At 46.6% G+C, this 23,325-nt stretch overlaps 8 protein-coding genes across 8 annotated transcripts; 6 read left to right on the forward strand and 2 right to left on the reverse strand.

The window, feature by feature from the left end:
- Positions 1-703: 703 nt before the first annotated feature.
- On the forward strand, positions 704-2,980 carry N7537_010590 (uncharacterized protein; the record flags this gene model as incomplete). Its single annotated transcript, XM_056901644.1, has 1 exon — positions 704-2,980. One exon carries the CDS (start codon positions 704-706, stop codon positions 2,978-2,980), a length of 2,277 nt encoding a protein of 758 aa, XP_056750312.1.
- Positions 2,981-3,834: 854 nt separating this feature from the next.
- N7537_010591 (uncharacterized protein) lies at positions 3,835-4,017 on the forward strand (the record flags this gene model as incomplete). The annotated part of the gene is made up of 1 exon (XM_056901645.1): positions 3,835-4,017. One exon carries the CDS (start codon positions 3,835-3,837, stop codon positions 4,015-4,017), a length of 183 nt encoding a protein of 60 aa, XP_056750313.1.
- A 1,465-nt stretch (positions 4,018-5,482) lies between these two features.
- Positions 5,483-7,099, forward strand: N7537_010592 (uncharacterized protein; the record flags this gene model as incomplete). The annotated part of the gene is given in 8 exon segments (XM_056901646.1): positions 5,483-5,534; positions 5,656-5,690; positions 5,714-5,758; positions 5,821-6,092; positions 6,121-6,250; positions 6,264-6,485; positions 6,497-6,857; positions 6,888-7,099. 8 exon segments carry the CDS (start codon positions 5,483-5,485, stop codon positions 7,097-7,099), a joined length of 1,329 nt encoding a protein of 442 aa, XP_056750314.1.
- Positions 7,100-8,588: 1,489 nt separating this feature from the next.
- On the reverse strand, positions 8,589-10,065 carry N7537_010593 (uncharacterized protein; the record flags this gene model as incomplete). Its single annotated transcript, XM_056901647.1, has 3 exons — positions 8,589-9,238; positions 9,295-9,634; positions 9,691-10,065. The coding sequence occupies 3 exons, from the start codon at positions 10,063-10,065 to the stop codon at positions 8,589-8,591; spliced, it is 1,365 nt and encodes a 454-aa protein (XP_056750315.1).
- Positions 10,066-10,388: 323 nt separating this feature from the next.
- Positions 10,389-11,174, forward strand: N7537_010594 (YoaK family protein; the record flags this gene model as incomplete). Its single annotated transcript, XM_056901648.1, has 1 exon — positions 10,389-11,174. The coding sequence occupies one exon, from the start codon at positions 10,389-10,391 to the stop codon at positions 11,172-11,174; it is 786 nt and encodes a 261-aa protein (XP_056750316.1).
- Positions 11,175-13,143: 1,969 nt separating this feature from the next.
- Positions 13,144-14,119, forward strand: N7537_010595 (uncharacterized protein; the record flags this gene model as incomplete). Its single annotated transcript, XM_056901649.1, has 4 exons — positions 13,144-13,350; positions 13,408-13,511; positions 13,568-14,048; positions 14,105-14,119. 4 exons carry the CDS (start codon positions 13,144-13,146, stop codon positions 14,117-14,119), a joined length of 807 nt encoding a protein of 268 aa, XP_056750317.1.
- Positions 14,120-16,005: 1,886 nt separating this feature from the next.
- Positions 16,006-17,204, forward strand: N7537_010596 (uncharacterized protein; the record flags this gene model as incomplete). Its single annotated transcript, XM_056901650.1, has 4 exons — positions 16,006-16,158; positions 16,230-16,732; positions 16,787-16,851; positions 16,903-17,204. 4 exons carry the CDS (start codon positions 16,006-16,008, stop codon positions 17,202-17,204), a joined length of 1,023 nt encoding a protein of 340 aa, XP_056750318.1.
- A 3,300-nt stretch (positions 17,205-20,504) lies between these two features.
- Positions 20,505-23,093, reverse strand: N7537_010597 (glycoside hydrolase family 55 protein; the record flags this gene model as incomplete). The annotated part of the gene is made up of 5 exons (XM_056901651.1): positions 20,505-20,704; positions 20,797-22,278; positions 22,364-22,557; positions 22,615-22,784; positions 22,842-23,093. 5 exons carry the CDS (start codon positions 23,091-23,093, stop codon positions 20,505-20,507), a joined length of 2,298 nt encoding a protein of 765 aa, XP_056750319.1.
- Between the last annotated feature and the right edge of the window lie 232 nt (positions 23,094-23,325).

Consider the following 23,325-nt stretch of genomic DNA (forward strand, 5'->3'; position numbering starts at 1 on the left):
TTAAGTGACGTTCAGTGAGCGACTTTGTTGATTATGTAATACTAAGGGGCGTACTCAGTTCTACCTAGGTAGTCAGTGAGCAAAAATCGGAAAGGTGTGAGCACTAAAGGGAATACTAAGAAGTGGCAGAGAAATCAGGGACGTAGGTAGGTATGACGTGACCTCGCAAGCATGTGTGGAGTCGGCCCCACTTCCCCTCGACGGCCGGGTATCCCGCCGTTCCCTTTCCAGCCACATTAGGGACCTCGGTAGTACCAATCTTGGAATATTACACCTCACAGCATACAGATTCAAGACTATATGTATTGGCGTGACCTATCAAGGGGCTGAGGTTAATACAAGCCTAGTATTATATGTGACTACGAGGTTAAAGAGGGTAAGGTCCCTTGCCGAAGGGATGCTGCGCGATGAGCCGACGGGCTGTCGGCTGTGGAGCCTATTTCTCCGTGAGCTTTTCCCATGGCCAACCCAGGTTATGAAATTAGCTTATCATCATTAGAAAAATGAAAGGTATCATATTGATTGGCTCAGGGCTACATAATGTTGGCCGACAATAATTTCTACAATTGCACCAAGTGGGACAGGCATCTCCTCGGATGTCATCGAAGGACTTTGCAGACCCTAGTATGGAGACCGTACAAGTTTATAAGTTGGACAATCACACCATGCACCCCGCTTAGTCTGGTTGCAGTCTCATTCCAAGATGCACGCCCCTAGTCTCTGGTTCTGGGCCACGCTCGCAGCTCCGTGTGTTGCGGTTCAGGCTCCATGGCCGCTAGGAAATGAGTTCGAACTCATGGTTGATGAGAGTGTCAACCATTTGGCTATCACCCACCGTGGTCGGTCTATTTGGGAGACTGTGCTAGGCCAGCCATTTCTTAGTGCCAGCGCAGGAGGTGATGAGGTGATAGCCGCCAATGGTAACTTGAAGATCAACGAAGTGGACCAAAACAAGTGTACCGACCAGCAAGTTAACGATGTTGCTCTTCGACCATGGCACGGAAGTTCAAATGACCACGCTGCTGTTATTCAGGGTCAGCTCACCGGATGCGGGGATGCCACTCCTAATTTCTCTATTGCCTTCTGGGTCCCATCTCAGTTCCCCGATCGCATTGCTTTCAGCGTGAATGTCGACGCTTGGAAATTATCGGAGGTAGCAACGAAGGTATTCCTAACATACCAGTCGTCATCATCGGAAGACTTCTACGGACTCGGTGCCCAGGGATCCTTCGGCTCCTTCAAAAACCTAACAGTCCCCATAATCTCACGCGAGCAAGGTGTCGGCCGTGGTGACCAGCCCACGACTCAACTTGAAAACGAGGACAGCTTCTTCGCTGGCGGAGATCACTTCACAACGTACACTGAGATCCCGCAGTATATCAGCTCCAAGTCACGGGTGTTCCACCTGACACAGGAGAGCTCAGCCTACACCACATTCAATTTCACCGATCCTAATGCTGTTACTGTGCGATATGATGGCTTGACCTTGGACGGCTACTTCATGCAAGCCGAAAACATGCTTAACAGTATTTCCATGCTCACAGATTATACCGGCGAGATGGTTGCGTTACCGGAGTGGGTTGATACCGGTGCAGTGCTTGCTATTCAGGGTGGGGAGAGCAAGGTAAACCGGATAGTCAACCAAGGACTTGAACTTGAATGTCCAATTGGTGCAGTTTGGCTTCAAGATTGGTCCGGAACACACTCACAAAGCGTATCGTACATGTCGTTGAATGTATCTCGTCTTTGGTGGAACTGGGAATCTGATACCACACTCTACCCGACATGGAAGGAGTTCGTGCAATCTCTGAGGGATCAACACAATGTCCGTACTCTGGCATACGTGAACCCCTTCCTGGCGAATGTTAGCACAAAACCTGATGGCTACCGCGCCAATTTATACCACGAGGCCAGCAAAGGTAGTTACATGATCGCAAACTCCACTACTAATAGTACATCCGTTATCTCCAGTGGTCCGGGCCTTGAGGCCGGTATTCTAGATCTCACCAACCCTGCCGGACGATCCTGGTTTAAGGAGGTCATGCTCGATCAAGTCTGGAGTGCAAATATCTCTGGATTTATGACTGATTTCGGCGAATACACCCCTATCTACGCAGACACTCAGTTTGCTAACAGGAGCATTGACCCCTTCGTCTACCACAATGCCTATCCCCGCGAGTGGGCTGCTCTCCACCAGTGGATTGGAAAGAATGTGTCTTCATTCTCCGACGCCATCCTGTTCCACCGCTCATCATCTATGGCGGCAAATCGGCACATGAATCTATACTGGGCAGGTGACCAGAACACCAACTGGGGTGTCAACGACGGTATCAAGGCTGCTGTTACCGTCATTGGTCACATGGGTCTGTCAGGCTATGCTCACGGCCACATGGAGATTGGAGGATACACCACCACTTGGGACAGCAACGGTGTTGTGAACCGCTCTTCCGAATTGCTTGGTCGATGGGGTGAACTTGCTGCGGTCTCGAGCGTAGTCTTTCGTACCCACGAGGGAAACGTCCCTCAGGTCAATGCCCAGTTCTATACCAACTCCACCACGTACTCTTGGTTCGGTTATAACGCACGCTTGTTTGCAAGTCTTGCGAAGTATCGCCGTCACATCTTGGAAACCGAAAGCAAGAACCTGGGCTGGCCCTTGCTCCGCATGCCCGTCATCTACCACCCGGAGGACCCAGTCGCCAAGGGAATCAGCTACCAGAGCTTCTATCTCGGCTCGGATCTGTACGTCGCACCAGTACTGGATCCTGGTCGTACTAGCGTGAAGGTCTACTTTCCTGGCAAGAATCAAACTTTCACTCACGTTTGGTCTGGAAAGAACTACTACGCTGGTCAGACTGCACGTATTTCCGCGCCATACGGGAAACCCGCAGTTTTTGTCGTTGGCACGCCGAACAACAGTAATTTGGATGACTTCCTGCAATTTGTCCACCGGGAGGATAATACCCTTATCCACTTATAACGTCCGCAGTAGCTGTCTATGAGAATTCTTGATGAACAAAAGCCCCAACCCCAGTTTGTTGGAACGTCCCAACCAAGCAGGGTATGTAGTTGGAAACTCTTCGTGTCAATTTCCTTCCTTCACAGGCGAAGGCCCAACAGGCCCTCCGATTTCAGACCTCTGATGGTGCTCGTATTACACATGGAGATAGTACACATATATCTCGTGATACAACATCCTCGAGCTGTAGTCAAACTGGTTGGACTTGGTACTGTCGAAGGGGGAATCGTATCCTCTAAGAGCGGACGCTGGTATTTTCTAGGCTTGACCAACCACATCGATTTTAATAGACAGACGGTTACAGACCTATAACACGACCTCGATGATTCTCGATGCCATGTCCCGTTTGAATGAATTCTTGCAACTGGATGCTGAAGGCCAATGATAGTTGAGGCGACTCTGGTACATCATAGAGCTTCATACTAGTAATACTATTGCCTATGGCGATCAAAAGCAGTTTACCCACAGCATGCCCCAGTCCTAGTGGCATATGCGGTATCGCGGGCACGAACACGGGGGACCTCCACAAATTTGTTTGTTGGCCCCGCACTTTCTGACCTTTCATTTCTCACTTCCTCACCCTTTTTCCACCCAACACAACACAGCTCTTGAACCCATTTTTCCGTGAGCGTTATCAATATATCTTGAGAACGAGGTTTTTGAATAGCTAACATCGGGACATGTCCTAGGGACCCCTGCCTCAACCCTACAAGCCAACTGAAAACTCTCATCCACCACCAAAATGCCAGTAACTGATGCACTTCGTATATACACCCCCTCCCCCCCCCTGTGACGTCCAATACAATGCCGAATCTATGGCTGATCTTTCTACGACAGAACCCCCTCTCAGCCCCGCCGAGCGGGCGATTGTGAAATCCTATGGCGGCTGGACATCCTTCATGCAATGCTTCGGGCTTAAGCCATGGGAAAGCGATGACGCTGAAGAAGGAAAGAAAATCCTGGAGGCCTTTGTTCGATCTGACGAAAACTCCGAATGAGAAACTTACGACTGGTCTCTGGATGGAACAGAAGGATTGAGACACAGGGCATGGATGTCGACCATATGTTATTGAGATCCTCCTTCTGACTTTCACGATGTGATATGATCAATAATTTTTATTATCCCTTATTACCTGTTCCGATCGTGTAGGGTATGCTTGTAATTGCCGTTTCCCGCCCAGGAGCCCACAAAATGTCATTGACCACGACATAGAACCTGTGGATAAAGTTGTAGTTACAACAGATAGCATTTGGTACTTTACAATACCCCCAAAACCATTTTATTGAAAGTCCAAGGTGGATCATATGTGCGGACCCTCTACGTACGGATCCAGTATCACAGTGATAAACCTTTGTATACTCCACTAGGATTTTATACGGCAGTCAAACTGACTATTTCCTTACATATTGAAGAGGGAGACGCTCAAGAAAGTTTGCTCTAAGATAAGCGGGTGAATTCAGCACACCTAGCTCGGCTTCATACCCAACTTTGCATACAAAGGAACCTAAGTACACTGCCCAGGAAGTGGGTTCAGAGAGGTGTAGGAGTATGTATTCTCGATATGTCTCTATCTGCTACTTGTAACCTAGTAACTCAACGCTTACATAACGAACTCATATAAAATAAGAAAGAGAAGGCGATGGCAATGCGTAGTGGACAGCTTGTCTCCCCACTGCATTATCTACTATCGAGGGGACGGATACCTCGGATTAAAATCGGAATGCCGATATTGTCATGACTTACGTGATCACATGCTTTGTAACTAATGTTTGCTTGCTGTCTTTGTCCTACAGATTGCTACTAGTTCTAAGCGGGAAAGAGAGTATGTTTGTTACGTTGGAGGCTCTACTATTTAAACCCCAGAGAACCCACCTGCTCTCTCTCTTTCTCTCTCTTTGTTATTCTAGTTGGAATTCGCTGTCTCTTCATTGATCGACCTGGCACGTAACAAATATCTCGTTATTTGTTAAATTCTACTTCATATATAGAAGTGAGAGACTAGAGATAGGCAAGCCGCGAAGACGAATCTTCATGTCGAAAGGCATTAAAGGGAGGTTATAGGATATACCGACCATTACATCGACTTGACAAAAGCCTCATTTGAGCAAAATTTAAAAGCTAATATGACTATAAGTACGTGGTCAGCGAGAATATTGGAGCCAAAAACAAACAAATGAGAAGACATGGCAGTATCAGGCTCGAAGGCAGCGTAGTAGCTTAACTTTTCACCTGATATGAGATGTCTTCTGCAATGTCAGGCGGTCTTTGGCAACAACAAACAACCTTCTATGGGAGTTACAGGCCTTGGACAAAAACAACTTGACAAAGTGGCAGCTTACCCTATTCTCCAATCTCTTTCGTCTCCCCGGCATCCACTTTTTCTCTCCTCCTTATCCACACTTCTCTTCGACGTCCTTCGTCTCCTTGAACCCTACCCCTCAGTGGTTACCTGTGAGTTCACAATGTCTCGACCTTTCCCCTTTCTCCAGCCATTTACCCTGTCTTCATCCCAACGTACGACGACCCCAGGTCCCTGACAGTACTATGTGTAGACAGAACTGTCACCCACGAGTGAATTCCCAGTCTCGCGTTTATTTGTTTTGGTTGCATGTCACTACCCAGTGTTATCCTCTAGCGCGTGACAACCCTGTGTTCATGGAACCAGAACGAGTTTGTTTCAACCCCAAAACAAGTGCACTGCCGCTTCCTCGGCATCTGATACTCCACCCTCAGAGAAGGTGAGAACACTGACGTATAAGCCACATTGACAGCACATTGTGATATTTATCATTATTTATAGGCACATGTGGTCCCGAAATCACTGATCCCTGCAGGACCAACCAAGGCTACCAATTTCCAGCCTGTCAAACTTAATGGGAAGAATTGGGCGAAATTGGATGACCATGAGACTCAGTTGGCAGCATATCTCGGATTTCAGAATACCTCAGACCTTCGAGAATTCGCTATCTCGTTGCCCACCTTGCTTGCCGAAAAGTACTTCGCACCAGCGGCTCATAAGATGACAAAGCATGGTGCATTCAAATCCATATCCAATTTAGGATCTAGAAAATTGTGGCTGTGAAGTCATCTCCTGAGTTAGTTTGGACCTGGCAGTCAAGAGATCATCCAAGCTACCAAACCATCCAGAAACAGAAAATTGTGGCTTGGATTTTGTGGAAGATGGTATTGAACGTCAAGCAATACAAGGATACAAGCGTTGCAGAGAATCTGTAACGAACCCAGATTGAACGGGCGGAGTTTTTGAAACGCTATGCATCTAATAAACTCGGGTTTGCCTTATCCTTCCCAGAAACTACGGACAACTTCCCATGCCCTGAGCTTGGTTCCATAACGGATACGGGAGAGAGCGAACTTGAAAGCTACAATCGTTGCTGGGAATCGCTCCGATATCTAGGCAGTGGGTTTCACAAGGGAAATTTGAAGCATCGGTTTGCAAATATGAAGGTCATGAAAAGAGGCCGCACGCCCCGTCGTGGATGCAGATGGTGACTCAGACGGTGACCCTGACTGTACTCCCTGACCCATATAGTGTGCGCAAATCATCTGAAGGTGACCAATCACCACCAATTGAGCTCGAGGTACATTGGGTACACAACGAAAAAGTCGCGATGTACCACGAAACGGCGCTTGCTATTGAGCAAGCTGGGAGCAGACAAGTAGTTGTGCCAGATTCACAATTCACATTCCCCTGGGATCCTCCAATTTTCGTCAATGCCCAGCAGTTCCGTGAAAATATTCGGCGTTACCTAAACTGCGAAGCATTAGGTTTAAATTTACAAAGCATTAGCGTCTACTGTTACGATGGAGACGAAGATCGTGCTGAACAAACGGATGCTTTCAACTAAGATTGGACGTCTTTAAAAGCTTTCTTTGACAATCCCCTTCATTCGGAATTTGTTCTTTCGGTTCGCCTAGAACGTTTCGATATCGATGATCCAGCATTGTCGCTTTATGAGGATGGCAATATTTCAATTGACCCGCTCCTCTACCTTGCCACTCCGAATTCACAAATCATCGTCGCAAAGGAAACTCCCGATGAACGCCAAGGAAAAGATTAGGAGTCTGGTTCCATTCCAGGGATATCAGCTGAGCTTTGGGAGATGTCAGCGGAGAAGGAGGCTTGTGGTATCGCTAGATGACGTTTTATCCGCTCCTCTACCTTTGTCATTATGATCTTGTAACTTTCAACAAAGCCGAACATTTCGCTTTACCTAAGGAGCTTTTTTATCTGCCACTGTAGGGAGGGTTACCCCCCCACCCAAATAGAATTTGTAATCACGATTGAATTTGTATCGATGCAAAATAATGTCATCATCTGTATAGCCTTGAGATGTCACATATATACTATGTGTGGATATAACAAGTCCCACAAACCCAATAGCTGCACGTAAAAGAAACTTGATTGTCATACTGACCGGTTGTAAATAGGAAAAGTCGGCTAATGTGAAGATGGATAAAAGTAATTGTTGACATTTCCCACGGGACTAGCCATCGATATATTTAGTCCAACAGTGCCGTGCTAAACCAAAAGAAAGAGGCAGAAATAGGGATTGGAAATACTTTAGGATTACCCAATAACAGGAGTTTGTTAAAGCCAGTCAAGCTTACAACATAGGCCGTATATATCTAGATCTCGGTCTTCCTCGAGCGGTGTAGTATGTACTTTTGAGTTTAATCAGGTAGGGATGAGCGTGCTATGTATGTCTAAAACATCGAACCAGTTTTCCTGTTTTGGGCTTCCGTAGATTTACTGCAGGTTAGATGAACCGTAGGTTACCAATTATGCCTGAGGATATGCATATCATACCTGTGGAATAGATAGCCTGCGTTCGATTGGCGTCGACTATCGTAATGTACTCCCCGATCGATATGTCTCGTCCTCATTGTCCACGCCACGCTGAACATCCCCTATTGTCTTTGGAAAGGAACGCCAGGCAGTTCATTTTTGGGAGCACATTTTCATATTTATTCTATTGTTTCTACTTGAGCATCTAAAGGACATTTGTGCAAACATTACAGTAGTAGAACCTCGCCCTCGGCACGAGCCTTGGACCCTATTAAAGAGGTCAGGTTTGTGGTTTGTTCTAAGAATCCGGTATATATCGGCTCCATAGTCTGACCTCGCACACTTCTATCACACTTCAAGGTATCGTCTATGGTTAGACTTCCTTTCAATACACGGTAGTGTGTTGGGCGCTTGGCACGGTTGCCGTGGCCCTTCAAATAAACACCGGATGCCAAACCACGAAGGGGCCTAGGATTGAATAACCCCTTCAAAAAGTCGAGGCGTTGGCTACCAAGCTTTGCAATAGTGTACATACCTCTGATTTCCTACCATTGACCTTGGTGGAGACTTGGAATTCCATGACTAGGGTGTCCAGCAAACAATGCCATATATCTTTTATTCTCAGGCAAATTATTGAACATCTGTTTATCGTCCGCGTGCAACTTCATCGTTATACCGTTGTGTAATGTATTCAATGACCTGATATTTCCCCATTTATCTGCAAACCTTCCAATCCGGCTACCAAGCTAGGTAAATGGCAATTAGATGGTATCTCTGATAGGATCCTTCTCAGCATCTTCGATCTTTTTCAAAAATTCCCGCGCAGCCTTCGCATCGCCGGGGAATATATTCTCAGCAATCATTCGGCGCGGTGAGCTACCAAGCCATTGGAACAGAGAGAAATCCCGGAATCGATCTGACCGGAAGATTTCCAAAACCTCCAGGGGTTCATCGTCACTCAGGTTCTCAACGAAGTGGCCCATATTCCGAGGGACGATGCCGACGTCACCGGCCATGTAGTTGAATGTTCTGGCATTTCCTTCCGCGGCGAAGATCGTAACTCGTGCACGACCTTTCTTGAAATATGTCCATTCGTCGGCGTTGGGGTGCCAGTGCATCTCGCGTAGTGCGCCCGGGGCGATCTCTAGATGGGCGGCTGCTACGGTTTTGGAAATTGGGAAGTTAGAGGAGTCGGTAATACGCACACGACCCCCGCTCGATTCAAGGGGTTCTTGGGCATGCATGTGATGGGTGAAGTTTATCTTTGACTTCTTGAATGTGCGTGGTTTTTCCTGGTCAATGCTTCCGGGGTTTGAGCCTTGGAATATATACTTCTCGGACGTAGGGATATTGTCGAATTGTTCTGGGGACATCCGGAAGTTCTCTGCTAGAACAGCTTTGGAGGTGTGCGCTGCAGACAGCGTTAGTATATATATTTCATTGAATGAGACAGGTAAGTTAACATACCCAACCAATCAGTCAAGACGAAAGTGGACTCTTCGGAGAAGTTCCCATCATCGAAGATTAAAAGAAATTCCGTGCCATTTTCACCGAGGCCCTGGAGTGAGTGTGGATGTCCAGCCGGGAAATACCACAGATCTCCTGCCTCTAAGTCATCCATAAAAGTGGCACCTTCCAAGTCTAGCGCAGTGACCCGTACTTTTCCAGCAAGAACATAGGCCCATTCAGCTTCCGTGTGCCAATGGAGTTCACGGATGACCCCTCGATCCAGGCGCATGTTCACACCTGCCAGTTCACGGCTAGTGGGTAGCTCGCGGATAGTTGTTTGTCGAGTCCATCCACCTTCCTATACAGACATATTTAGACAATGATGGACTACATCTCATATTACAATGACCATACCTCAATCCGAATATGTGAATCCGCAAAACTCCATCGCATATTAGGCATACTGCCATGGTCGGTACTCGGCGGACGAACAATATCAGGGTTCTGGCGCTCGCGATCTCGATTCCGCGGTCCCATTACCGTAGCACCATCTCCATTGCGGAACGGCAGTGGCTGTCGCTCATCGCCAACAGAGTCGACCTTGTGATCATACGGATCTCGGTTTCCCCGAGAGAAAGGTGGTTGTCGTGAAATAGGCTGTTGACCGAACCATTCTGCGGGATGGCCAGCTGGTACTTGGAGTAGCTTCTGTAGGCTGTGATCCGGGGCAGGGATAGCCCATGCAGCCTGGAGACATGCCAGATTTAACAACACGTGTCTAATTTGCATCGTGAGCTTGAAAATGAATTGGTTACATAAAGGAGAAAATAGGAGAAAAGAGGAAATTCTAAGAAGGTAAATGCGCAGTTTGTAAACTCAGAAAATGTTTTCCGCATCGACGTCATGACATTGCGCATATCCCGGTCGCATATCGCGTCTCCAACTGTTTACTCCAAAAGATTTGCCGAATATATGTCGGTGCACTCTGACGATCTCCTGAGGTGGGACGACGCAGTTTCATTCTTTGCCGAGATCGAGTTCCTACACCGCGTGGCTCCACATCAAACAACTTCCCTTCACTTCAATCTGTTCACCACCTCACCTCGCCATCAATGGCTAGCGAAACAGACGCCCTACTGGGCAATCACAGACGCTCCAAGCCATCTCAGCTATCCCGGGTATCCAAACACCTGCGCAGCGACCTCGACCCTACGTACGGTGACCTGGTCCTAATATTCTGTTACGTCATCACCGGCCTCCTCGACAGCTCCGCGGTCCTCATATGGGGCTCCTTCGTGAGCATGCAAACCGGAAACACTGTATATTTCGGCCTAGGTCTCGTTGGCACCGAAGACGATCGCTGGATCAAGTCCGGAGTCTCTATTGCGGGATTTTGCCTGGGCTCGCTGTGCTTCGCCACCTTCCACCGTGTCTTCCCGGCGAGACGGAGATGGGTGCTCTGTGTGTCGTTCCTTGCTCAAACCTTGTGTGTCTGTCTTGCCGCTTTGATCGTTACGATTTATCGGCCGACTCGCGATGCGCCCTTGAGTTGGTTGGTCCTCGTCCCCGTGACGCTCATCGCATTCCAGAGTAGTGGGCAGGCTGTGACGAGCCGTGTGTTGAACTTCGGTGGCTTGACTAGTGTTGTTCTTACTAGTACTTATTGCGATTTGTTTTCACATCCTGATTTCCTATGGAGGAAGGTGGTCGGTCATGCGGAGGATATGCGGCGGATTGGCGCCGTCTTGTGTTTGTTGTTGGGGGTGGTCTTGGGCGGTCTCTGGGCCCATAGCTCCGTTGGTATGATGGGTGCTTTGTGGACCGCGGCAGGTTTGAAGTTATTGATTGTCGGTGCTTGGTTGGCCTGGAATGGAAAGAATGAGGATGATACAGAATGAGTCTTCCAAGAAAGGTCGACGACCACGGTACTAGATAGATTGTGTACTGGTGTTGATGTTGGGTTGATACAGATGATACTAGAATATACTATCTCAGCTGTATGTAATGGTGCTCGTTGCCACTACGATGAAATTGGTTGGACCTTCTTTTCTAGTGTGTTGAATGATCACGTTAATAGATTTGGCCCTCAATATATATCCATTGATAACCCCAGCCCATTCTAATTCAGAGGAGATGCGGGGTGCCGAGGTCGATATCTCCAGGGCCGTGTTTGGAACCTGTCTCTACATGGTGATATATCATGTTGGAGAAATTGGAGAAATTGGGGTAGAGTTATCAACATCGGTCATCTATACCATGCATTGTTCGTACACCAGCTTTCTGTCAGATTATGTTATCACAACATACGCATCTCAAGAATTAGTTTGAATCGAACCAGTACTCTGGCAGTTGTTCGTGCATTCTTCTACCAGGGGAAGCCAAGATCTGTCTAATAAGGAGGGACGGAGGTGAAATGGTGTTGTCGTGGTTGAACCTCATCCACTCAACCCGTACCCCTTTTCCTCCAACGGTTATCCACACTCACAGCGGTTGACAAGATTAAGGAATAGCTGAGGACTGCGTCATCCCTCATCGCACTATATCACAGTAGAGGCAGCTGGCTGCGAGGAGAGAGTTGTTTGGCCGATGTACTGCAAAGACCTTTTCTCGCCCGGGTGTAACGCAGCGTTTACCAAAGTGACTCTCGGTGCTACGGATACCATTTTCTGAGAACACTACCACCTGAGAACAAAGGAATTGCTGCCTGGGAATACTATCTGTTGTCTGGGGATACTGCTTGTCGTCTGGGGATACTGTCGTCTTACGTATCTATTAATGCCGTGTACATACTGAACGTTGCAGCGCACACTAGCTAGGGGGCTACATACGACCCAAGGTCGTAAAATGCCTGAGGAATAAATCAAATCAAATCAATCTTTGACTGGATGGGCATTAGGGGGTATGATCCAAAGCCCCTAACGGAGAATTGGGTTTAGCGTATACGAGCCACGAAGATAACCTACCTGGGAAAGTCCTTCCACACGCTAGACCCGCTCTTATAAACTCACTGCAGAACCAACAAAATCCGCTAACTTGGCAGAGGAATACTCAAACAATTGGGGTCGCTAGAAATAGCTGGAGTGCATATTTATAGTCTGTGAACTTGTAGAAACAAGGTAATGTGAAATACCAAGCCAGAACCTCACGTAGTAGGTAGGCTCAAGGTGAAGAGTTCGAAGAAACTGAAGACGTCGAGGGAACCTTTGAACTTGAGGGGACATATGTACCAAGCAGAAAGTCTACTGGTAGGTTGACCAGCCTTCAATGCCTAACTAAACTTATAGCACGGAAGGAGACGAAGACCGGGAGGTGGTAGTGAAGGAGGAGGTAGATGAAGAAGATGAAACAGATTTGCTTCCACCTCCAATAACGCAATTGGGGGACATCAGTTAGAAGAGATCCTCTGATAGGGCCACGATGCCCTTAAGTCGACTGCGTGGATACAAGCTATACTAGTCTTGTTCATAAGACAATCTCATTTTTCTTTGTGTGTAGTATTGGTTCCCAACCTCCTAGCAGTAGACAAAATTACCCAGACAATTGACTATATCATTATATAATCAAAAGTTACTCCACAATTTGATGGAAAACGATATGTCAACTTTCTTTTTTTGTCTTTTTTCTGGCTTTTTTTCGGTTATACATACCTATTTGGGTTTTGGGTTGGGTGTTTTCCGGATAAGAGAGTATCGGCGCTTCAGCCTTTGTCGATTGTTTCTCGGTGTTCAGTCACAACAACCATCACATTGGAACCCCTCATTTTCATGGTTTCCGTTTCTCAATCTTATATTTTCTTTAAATCATCTCTCTGCGAACTACAAGTGCTGTCTCAAGCGGCTTTATCCAGAAATCTAGAACTTCGATTTAATGACAGACACTTGGGTAGTAGTTGGTGCCTCCAGAGGCATTGGCCTCGAATTTGTCCGCCAACTTCTGAAAGACTGCCAGCATGTCATTGCTGGAGTTCGTGACCTTTCTAAGGCAGACCAGCTCTCTGATCTAGTTGCTCGCCACCCACCACTGAGCAACTGCCTGATCTATGAGTGCGATATTACGAACGAAAAAAGCATTAAAGTGAGATGATATACGCCTCAAACTCACTCCATGTTTGTAAGTTGCTAATGGTGATAGGGCTTTGTTGAAAGCACTGAAGAAGCAGTCAAAGGTGGGCTTAGGATCAAAAATATCATTGTCAATGCTGGTATTCTTAGATACCCCAACCGTGCGACTGAAATGTTTGTTACTTGCCGATGAGCTCAATTGAAGATGGCAGTCCTAACTCGTCTGATAGCTCATTTTCCGATTTTGCCCTTCACCTGCACACCAACACTATCGGGCCTATCATTTGTGCACAGAAACTCGTGAACATCGATTCGGAATGGCCCCCTTCCAAGGTTGTGTTCATTTCATCTGACTCCGGGTCGGCTACTGTTTTCCGAGACCACGAAGATGGTTTTGGGGCCTATGGCGCAAGCAAGGCCGCTCTCAACCAAATGCTTAGACATATGGCTGCAGAGCTATCAAGAAGAGGTGGAAAGTGGGACAATACATGCGTCCTTGCCATGCATCCAGGTGAAGTTAAAACGTACACAAAAGAAATACCTGCGCCGGTCAGTGGTTTGCTTACTAACGAAACGTTCAGCGACATGGCCGATATTCATGTCGACTGGGAAGTCGAAGGCTCTATCGAGGCCGATGAAAGCGTCTCTGGGATGCTCAAGGTCATTGGAGAGAAGAATGAGAGTGGCAGTTTCTGGTGCTGGGATGGTAGAGTAAGTGTTTTTTTCCCTTCCAGTACGCAATTAACATTATAACTAACGTCATATAGCGACACCCTTGGTAGGAACCATGACAAAATTCCGACTTTGTTATGTAGTAGAATGGAGTGCTCAGTCTTGTTCTAAGCAAAATGCTAAACAAAATGAACATATTGAGTCTGCATGAGGTGAAGGAAACCACGACAACGGAGAAACCAATAAGATCCACAAAACTTTCGAGGTGCATTTTTTTCAGTCTATAAGATAGAGATACAGGATGGGTGGATGGATGATTTCATTTGCCCTGACCCCTCGCTTTTAGTTGATTTCCCAGCTAGACCAAAATACGACTCCGTACCCAGCCTAGTGGGAAATGGTTTAGAATCCAACTCTTTTGGCGATATACAGGCTACAACAATTATAAATATCCATGTACACACAAGTAGGGTGATCTACCTCCTGAAAACTAACTTAGAGCCTCTTGTTTCTTATATTCGAGTGTATATCGACTCAATTTATCTGAAGGTTAACAGCGATATGCATGATCGTATCCGGATACTGCTATTGATGATGTTGATTTACTGTCTATACGAACGGAGGCAGAAAATGTGCATATTGTAAGCAAGGAAAAGCTCACTTCTCCTAGACTTCAGAGGGAAAAGTATCAAGTCCATGCAAATTGACATTAGACTCAGTATAGCTAGTATATGTGGCTTCCCCTTATTTCTGGACGCAGGAATAAGACGGCCTCTGTCTGTACAGCAATTGGAGTGAATGCGAATCCAGAGACAAGACTCCCTGCTAGTCCTATTAATTGCTAACGCCCGAGTATGTCAACGCACACAATACTGAGACAGTCTCTTGTTGATTTGGAAGGAATGTTTTCATCCTAACTTAGGTCAATATAATAATATATTAATACAACATTTGTGGCCCTAAGTTTCAACCCCCCGGGGGCCGCAAAAAAAAGCACCATGGAAGATCTCGTAAGTGGCGCAGGGTTGAATGTATTCTCTCCGCCCTAAAGTTCTGTCTATGCACTAGAGTGTAGACTGGTCGCTTTCAACGCTACTGTTTTCATCTCTTAGCCTAGGTGGAACCAAACGGGTTAGTCAAGTTGCAAATTTAGGATATGATCGGGAATAAAGAGCTTCTTAAGCTAACGAAGGCTAATTTCGAAGCGCTAATCCTCCGGGAGGCCGTTAAACTATGATTTAATAAAGCCTGTGCCTTCAAAATCGTAGATAGAGGAAGCACCCTACCAAGAAATATTCTTATACTTAATTATGGTTATAGTATGCTTTGTCATGCTACGACCGAAAATGGAATATGCTCAGGTTTACGGCATTGGCGCAAGGGTTGAAATTACTGTGGGGACATATGGAAGGGACCCACTCAACTACGTAGCGACTGTAAACTTTAATCGGTTTCGTAGAAAGCTACTCCATACACTGAGAGCCTCGCGTGACGCTGCCGGTACCATTCATCTGCTCCAAGATGCGCTAGAGCAAGCAAGTTAGTTAGTGCACGCCGTCACCCGACAAAGCTGCTGCATCAGGCTCCATTCTACAGTGGGTATTACCACTGGCCTAGCGCACTGCAAACTCAATCACGATCAATCGACAGTATCTCCCGCCGGAGACAATGGCGTGAACTAGTCGAGATTCCCTCTTTGACGCGCGTGTCGGGACGAGAATTAGAGGAATGCCACGTTGTTCTATCCAAGCTTCTGGTAAGTCGTCTAGCTTCCAATGTACCTCAATGATGATCCGTCGTCAATGGCAACATGGCAACATAATTTGTCTGAACGTGTAATTAGGAAAACGCCACCTTAAACACCCTATACCTCTCCCCCAGTCAGCATTTGCCACCTCCCCCCCCGCCCCGGGGGCCTTGCAGATGACATTTTCATGAAAATTAATTAAAAAAAGTTTTCTCCACACACTCTATTTGCCCATATCTTTATATCACTATGGGTGGCGAATATCAAAGAAAAGTCGCGATTCAGGCCGTGGCGGCGGTTTTTCTACCTATCACCGCTGTTTCAGTGATACTGCGCTGTTATGTGAGAGGATGGATTGTGAAAGCATTTGGATGGGATGATATTGCAATGGTTATTGCAATGGTATGTTCCGGAAATTCTTGGCAAGGATAGCTGGCAAGGTCAATGACGCTCTACTAATATCCTACTCACAGTTGTTCTTCGCCATGTTCTGTGGAAGTATGATCGGGGGTTCACTATATGGATCAGGTTACAGACTCGAGCACCTCGAACCTCATAATAGAGTCACAGCCGTGGAATACTTTTGGCTTTGTGAGATTTCATTTTGTCTCGCCTCCCTCTTCGGCAGAATCTCCATTTGTCTATTTTTATTGCGTATAACCATCCAGCGCCTGCATAACTGGATCCTTTATACGGTCATGGTCTTGACTGTAATTTCTGGAGTGATCTTCTTGTTCTTGTTGCTGTTCCAATGCCAGCCGATCTCATACTTCTGGACTCGAGTTCTTTTAGACCCGAGTATTACCGGATCCTGCATTGACATTAATATCCTCGTCGTCATGATGTATGTCCACAGTGGCTTTTCTGCTTTATGCGATTTTACGGTCGGAATTCTGCCTGTTTTCATCGTGTACACGTTGCAAATGAAGAAGCGGACTAAGGTTGGGGTAATTTGCATCTTGGGGATGGCGTGTATGTGCGTTTTCGCCATCCAGCCTTAGGTCTCTTCACAACTAACAATATTTTATAGTGCCTCATCTGCGGTTCTTGTTCGCATTCCCTTTGTCCAAACCTTGGTTGAAGATAGCTTCCTCTGTACGTCCAGCGAAAATAACCAATTTCAACCCCCAGCTAACGGAATCCTAGACGCAAATGTTCAGGTCGCCATTTGGTCCAATATTGAAGTAGGCCTGGGAATCACAGCCGGAAGTCTAGCAACACTCCGCCCTCTCTTACGCATCTGGACACATTCTCGGTCCGATCCGAATAACCCAGACTACTCACACAGATTCCCCGGCGCACGTCCCCGCTCCAGATTCCACAATCTAGATGAAAATGACCACGTATACCATCTGGGCTCGGTTGATCAAACCGTCCACTGTCGGCTGAGACCAGATGACCAGGATAGCTGTTACGGTGATGACTATCAATGGCCAGCGCGACCATAATGTCACGTCTGCCGGGTTGATGAATCTTAATGTAGCGCGAAGAGACTAACTGAAGATACGCCCTCGTCTCATTTGATCGAAAAACTGCGCTCGGGATTCGTCGCACGCTCGACGCTACGCTGACGTCTGGAAAGAGCGAGGAGATTGAGCGGAGGGCTAGGGCACATATATAATCCAATATTGATGATTACTATTAATTACATTTGTTCTTACTGGAGTCTACGCGGCCTATAGAGTAGTAGGGTCACTTAATTAATCAGACAATTCAAGTTCTATTAACCTGATGCAATATGTTCCACCCTCTTCAGCCCTTGATGTATGCGCCGTAGCAAGGTCAAACCACGTCCTCGACATTCACTTCCTTGTCTATCTATTTAAAAAAAAACTGGCTGGAGCTATCTCCTTCCTCGACCGTGATATTCAGGAGTGAGCACCAGCGCTTTCAGAACTTCAATCAATCAATCAATCAAAGTTCAATTAACCTGTTGCAGTCTAACTAGTTGCGTATGACTATGCAGGCGCTTCATCCAACTGAAGCAAGAACTCGAAGCCAAACGCCGAGCTGGAACCACATAGTGCATCCCATAGAGTATACAGATACTGATCGTAAAGAGTGCGGAATCAGCCCATTCCTGTAACCCGTAGCCCCATAAATCCAAACCCATCCCATCCCATACATAAGAAATTAATATATAATGATAGTTGTGGAGTGCACCCTCCACCTTCCAACCCCCACTTCGCCTCTCTCTCTCTCTCTCTCTCTCTCTCTCTCTGTACCCTCCCCTGCCTCAGTTTCAATTGATGGTGATGTTGTTCTGGCCATTCAACTGGCATGCTTGTCGACTCTGGCTGAGTTCTCGTTTCACAGCATCATTTGTCGTCATTGGCTAGTACCCATCGTCTTCCACACCTAGATCCATTGCCGCGAGGCCTGTCGGTTCGTCGTCGTCGTCCTCCTCGATCCCAACGTGTTGAAACTGCTGGAGGAGACCTGTTCGGTGCATGAAGTTGACCACGTAGCGGATGGCCTGCGGGTTCGCTTTCAGAACTTCCATACGGCCGTCAAGTTCGACATCGGTATCTTCAAGCACGACATATTGAGATCGAGCGATTAAACAGGGTTGGTGTATAACCTTGGCGACAACAGGCATCCAGCGGATGTAATACGATGGTGTCGTCGGTGGTTTTTACCCCGATTGTCCTATAGAGTCGGGCAGCCCATCCTCGTGTATTATTTCAAAATATATATCTCATAAACTGTAGACTATTGACCCCATCAGAAATTGAATTTAATTCAACTATCAACAATTCTACCTTTTACTACAACTACTTGAATATTCATGAATGGGGTACTATTACTATAAACTCTACCTATAAGTTTATCCATAGAATTTCTACTAAACATTACTTCGAAGGTTATCGAAAAGATAGGGTTAATTGAATTTCATGAGAATCCCATAGGATTCTAGTAAGGGATAGCAATACTTTACAATAGAGACTAAGATCAAAAAGACCCACCAAAGGAGTCTTCAGGGTAAAGATTGTCTGACTGTGAGTCTTAGGGGGTCGAGGTTGGTGCAACTTGTCCATCTACCTAAATCCAATGAGATTCCCACAGGATTTCTGAGATAAGTGGACCTATGGATCAATCATGCTTCTTATCAAGCCAATCAAACAAATATCTACATCACCGAACACCGAGAAGCGCTAGCCCTGATTCCCGAGATCCGAAGCGGCAATTATTTCGACCCTCTTTTATCCCTACAATACAAGCCGCTCCACTCGACGGCAACAGAGTGTGGTCCCCGTATCACTTCTCTATTCTTCCTCTCAAGGTATCGTTGACACCATATCGTCCGAGATACTCGGCTACTCCATTCTCTCAAAAGGAAAACTTCATTGGGAGCTTGGATCCGTTCACCATTTTGGAATCCTGTCATGAAGTATAAATACGTCGGAAATAACCGCATCTTTATGTTTGCTGCTCATCGATCATATATCTCTTGGCATTATGGCAACTCTTTTCAAAAATGGGCGTTTCTTCGTGCCCTTAGCCTCAGATAAAGGCAATGACTTTGTCGAAGCATGATCATTGAGGACGGAAAAATCTTACATGTCGGCCCTTTAGATGAGAGAACCGTTCCAAAAGAGACGACAGTCATTGATCTACAGAACAAAATGCGAGGTTACCATGTTACAGCATCGATCTATTGTACTTTTGCCATACAAAACTGATCCACGCTCAATTGACAGCTGTGATATAGCAATATCTTACGCTAACTGCTTACTTTTAAATGCTTGTACAGGCAACGAATAAATGATAAAATATTGCAATATCATTAGCAGGTAGACTCGGATATGACTCTCGATTGCACAAACCCTGCCACAAAGTCTTTACCCACTCGCCATTTCCGCTCCAAAACTGACCAACTTTGAAACTAATTCTCTCAATGAATTTATGTAGCAATAAAATTTTAGATAATTCTTAATGGAATATTAGAGTCAGATTAACAAAACTTTTCGTTTTGGATGATTTAATATATATAGCTGTTAAGTGGTAACTGATCGAAGTACGAATATTAAGGTGAATCTCCATTATATAGAAATAGCGGCTCCTATACTAAACACGCGATTAGAATCTTTCGTCAAGCTTTGAAAATTGACCACCCTTGATCTAAAATATTTTCTGAGATAATTTATATATATTTTACAATAGGCTTCCAACGATGATGAACATGAAGATAAGTAGAAAATATGTTACTTTATATATTTATTAAGAGAATAAGGTTCAAACTTGGTCAGTTTTGGTGCGGAAATATCGTGTGGGTAAAGACGATAACCCCTGGGATGTTCCAACTTTCGGTGTGGTTGTTGTCTACACCACGAATGGAGGTTTGGGACATCATACTTTCTAATGGGGTGTACGCCTTTGGGGTCTATCAATTGACGAATTGTGACAGGAATATTCTGGATATGCTATGAATTACCGAGAATTTAATAGCCTATGAGGGCAACGGAATGAAAAAGGTAATGCAATTCAAAAAATGAAAGAGGCGTCGACTCTGATTCCTTAAACTAATGGACTGCATGGGGGTTGAAATACCCATGAGAACAGCCAAGCTTCGGTTTTTACATTCCGAGGGGGTGCCATGACTACGGCAACGGTATCACGTAAAACAAAGAAGAGGTAGTTACTGCAAACCCCAGGTTCCTCAAGGAGCATTTGACTAGTCAATACAGTGCATCTCTCCATTTTTCTGACATTTAGATACAAGCCTGCCCTCAGGATCAATAGATTCATTACTGCTTGTACACAGCCAAATCCTTAAAAATCCCCGAGAGACCATTAGGCTGGTCCGGACCAGCCAGTAAAGGGATTCCATCGCGAGTGATCATGGATTCCACTGCATTGGAATTAAAGCTATATATAATGATTCCAGTGCTCTTGGTATCGATTTGGAAGCTCTCGGCGGAGCACGTAATGTTACTTGACATGCAGTCTAGAAGGATTAAGGTTCAGCAGGGCTCCATATTGAAGCATATTGTAGTGGATATCACGGATGATAGCAGACGGGAAAGGAAACTTGCTTACCCTGATTCCAGTCGTTGAAGTACTCAAAATAAGAAGCACCATACACAGTGATGTTATGCGAGTCCAAAAAGCGATGCGCCCAAGCCATACGACGAGGAGCACCGCTTGGTCCGTTAACTGGTCCATCGAAAGCTGGGTCACCCAGCCGCTTTTGATACGGGTAAGGAAGAGAAGCTTCAGGGTTGGGCTGGTAATAAGGAACCTCAGTCTGCGCCTGAGACATGTACGCGTTCCGGGTGTTCCTAAAGGTGTATTGGTATTTCGAGTGGTGTTCAACGGGCGTATGAATTAGCCAGTTGTTACCCAGCCGGCTCTCAACCAGTATTCCTCGCCCTGTATAGATCTGAATTTGCGTGACATTGAAGTCGTCGATGTCATGGTCAGCGGCCCACAGCCAGCAATTCTCCATGTATATCCCGCTGGAGCTCTTGGTGGCGTGCATGGACATGAACGCAGCCATACAGTTCATGTCCACTGGGGGCTTCGGCACGCCTGGCATCTTGGGGCAGTTGGCGGCTTGCAATTCGGAGCCCGTCCATCCACCTATCCGGGTGTGTACATCCCAATAGCCACCGACTTCCGGGAAGGAAGAGGCAAGGTTGTGTTCAATAAGAATAGCCCCCAGGGTGCCGCCTTGCGTGCCCAGAACCAGATCCGACAGTTCAATCGGACCAGTCTCGCCAGGTCGGCCAACTTGGAGCAAAGGTCGAGGGTGATGTAAACTCTTGAAGTAGTCCCCGGCAGCGAAAATGTTCGGATAGGCCTCACCAACAACCTTGGTATGGGCAGGGATGTAGAGCGTCTTGGTGACTTTGTAGCTTCCGTGGTCGAGAAAGAGGACTTTTGATTGAGCCCAGGCGGCCCAAATGGCTCTTTGCAGAGCGTACGTGTCGTCAGCTCTCCCGTCTCCTCTCGCACCCGCCGATCGGGCGCTAATGAACGATGTTACAGATAAAGAATCGTAACCGGGCTTAGCCTGAGAGTACCATTTCAAAGACCCCGGGTTTAGCAGCCCTTGAGGTCGTTTCATGGGGAGAATCGGGCCCTGTACGGTAGAGAATGTTGTCTCTTGGAATGACCTTCCTTGAGCCCACCCCACGATAGTGCCGCAGCCTCCTGAAAGAGCAGTGGTGTTACCAGCGGTGTGCACGAGGGTGCTCACGTTGTCAAACTCAAGATTGTCGAAGACCAAGCCATTACTATGTGCTGAGGGGCTGCCGTAGTGTGAAGCAACCCCAACCCCAACATCCTTCATCAGGCTATCAACCAAGATAACGTTTCCACTTCTGACGGTTGTTTTGACGGCTGTGGAACAGTTGCTAAAAGTGCCATCTTGAAGTACGATCGTGGAGATAGCATCAAGACTGAGCCCGTTGACGCAGTGGTTAAACGTAACGTTGCGTAGTGTATGCTGCCCCCCTGGGATAATGAACCCATCATGACCCCCATTGAAAACCAAGTCAGTGAAGAACACCTCCCCTCCTGTATCTTTATATTAGAACACTTAAACCAGAAACAGAAAACCCGCAGCTACTCCTTTAAGTAGATCAGAAGAGGAGCGCCTCACCTCCACCAACCAGGCCAACATGTTGTACTGTATCATCGATAGGCATATTGAAGATGACATTCTGAATACTCGTGGCTTGTGCAGATGGCCATCTAATTCCAGTCATATTAGCATCGATAGGTAGCAGAGTCGTATCGATGACGAAGTTGCGTAGTTGTCTGAAAAAGATATTGACGTCTACGGTGTAAGTCGACCTACCTCCCGTTAGCTGTGGTGACTTTTCAAGCTTGACAATTGAGGGAGTCACATACGGATTGCCATCAATCATGCCCATTGCGCCATCACCATTTGCGAAGCTCGGAAACGCCTTGATTGTAGGCAAACAGTTGGGGTTGCCATGCAATGAAACCCCATAATTCTGGATAATAGTGGAGTTGATCATGTAGGTACCTGGGGGAAAGTACACCAGTGCTTGAGAGGTCTACAAGGCGTCAGAAGGTTCACCGTGAGCGTTGGGTTGGCGGGCGTTCCAACTGACCGTGCTGGAGAAACATGACCCCGGTGCACAAGTATTATCGGAACCTATTGCATAGTTGATAGCGGAAGTGTCATCTGTAACTCCATCGCCTTTGGCACCGAAATCCTTGACATTGCGAAACACTCGAAAATTAGCTGGGTAATCGTTGAATGCGGCTGTTCCTTGGTGCGAGATGTCCTCAAGCCAGTAACTACAGCGCTGAGCATGCGAGCCACCTTGGTCCACTTTGCCTGCGGTGGAAGACGAGGCCATCCCACGAGGCAGAGAAATTGCCAGGATGGAAAAATAGTGTATCAGCCTCATAATAGAGAAGATATATGAGAGATGTTAGAATAGGAAACAGAATAACAAGGAGATGAGCGGACAGACATAGACTGGTTATCTCTCAGCGCTCTAGCAGTTTGGGGTGTCACTGAGTACTGTTCATGCATTCAGGATACTTATTGAATTTTGCGTTGGTTATTGGGTGGAAGGAGGGAGGCAA

This window comes from Penicillium hordei (assembly GCF_028827395.1).
Source record: "Penicillium hordei strain IBT 12815 chromosome Unknown utg000005l_segment0_segment0, whole genome shotgun sequence".
Taxonomy (NCBI): domain Eukaryota; kingdom Fungi; phylum Ascomycota; class Eurotiomycetes; order Eurotiales; family Aspergillaceae; genus Penicillium; species Penicillium hordei.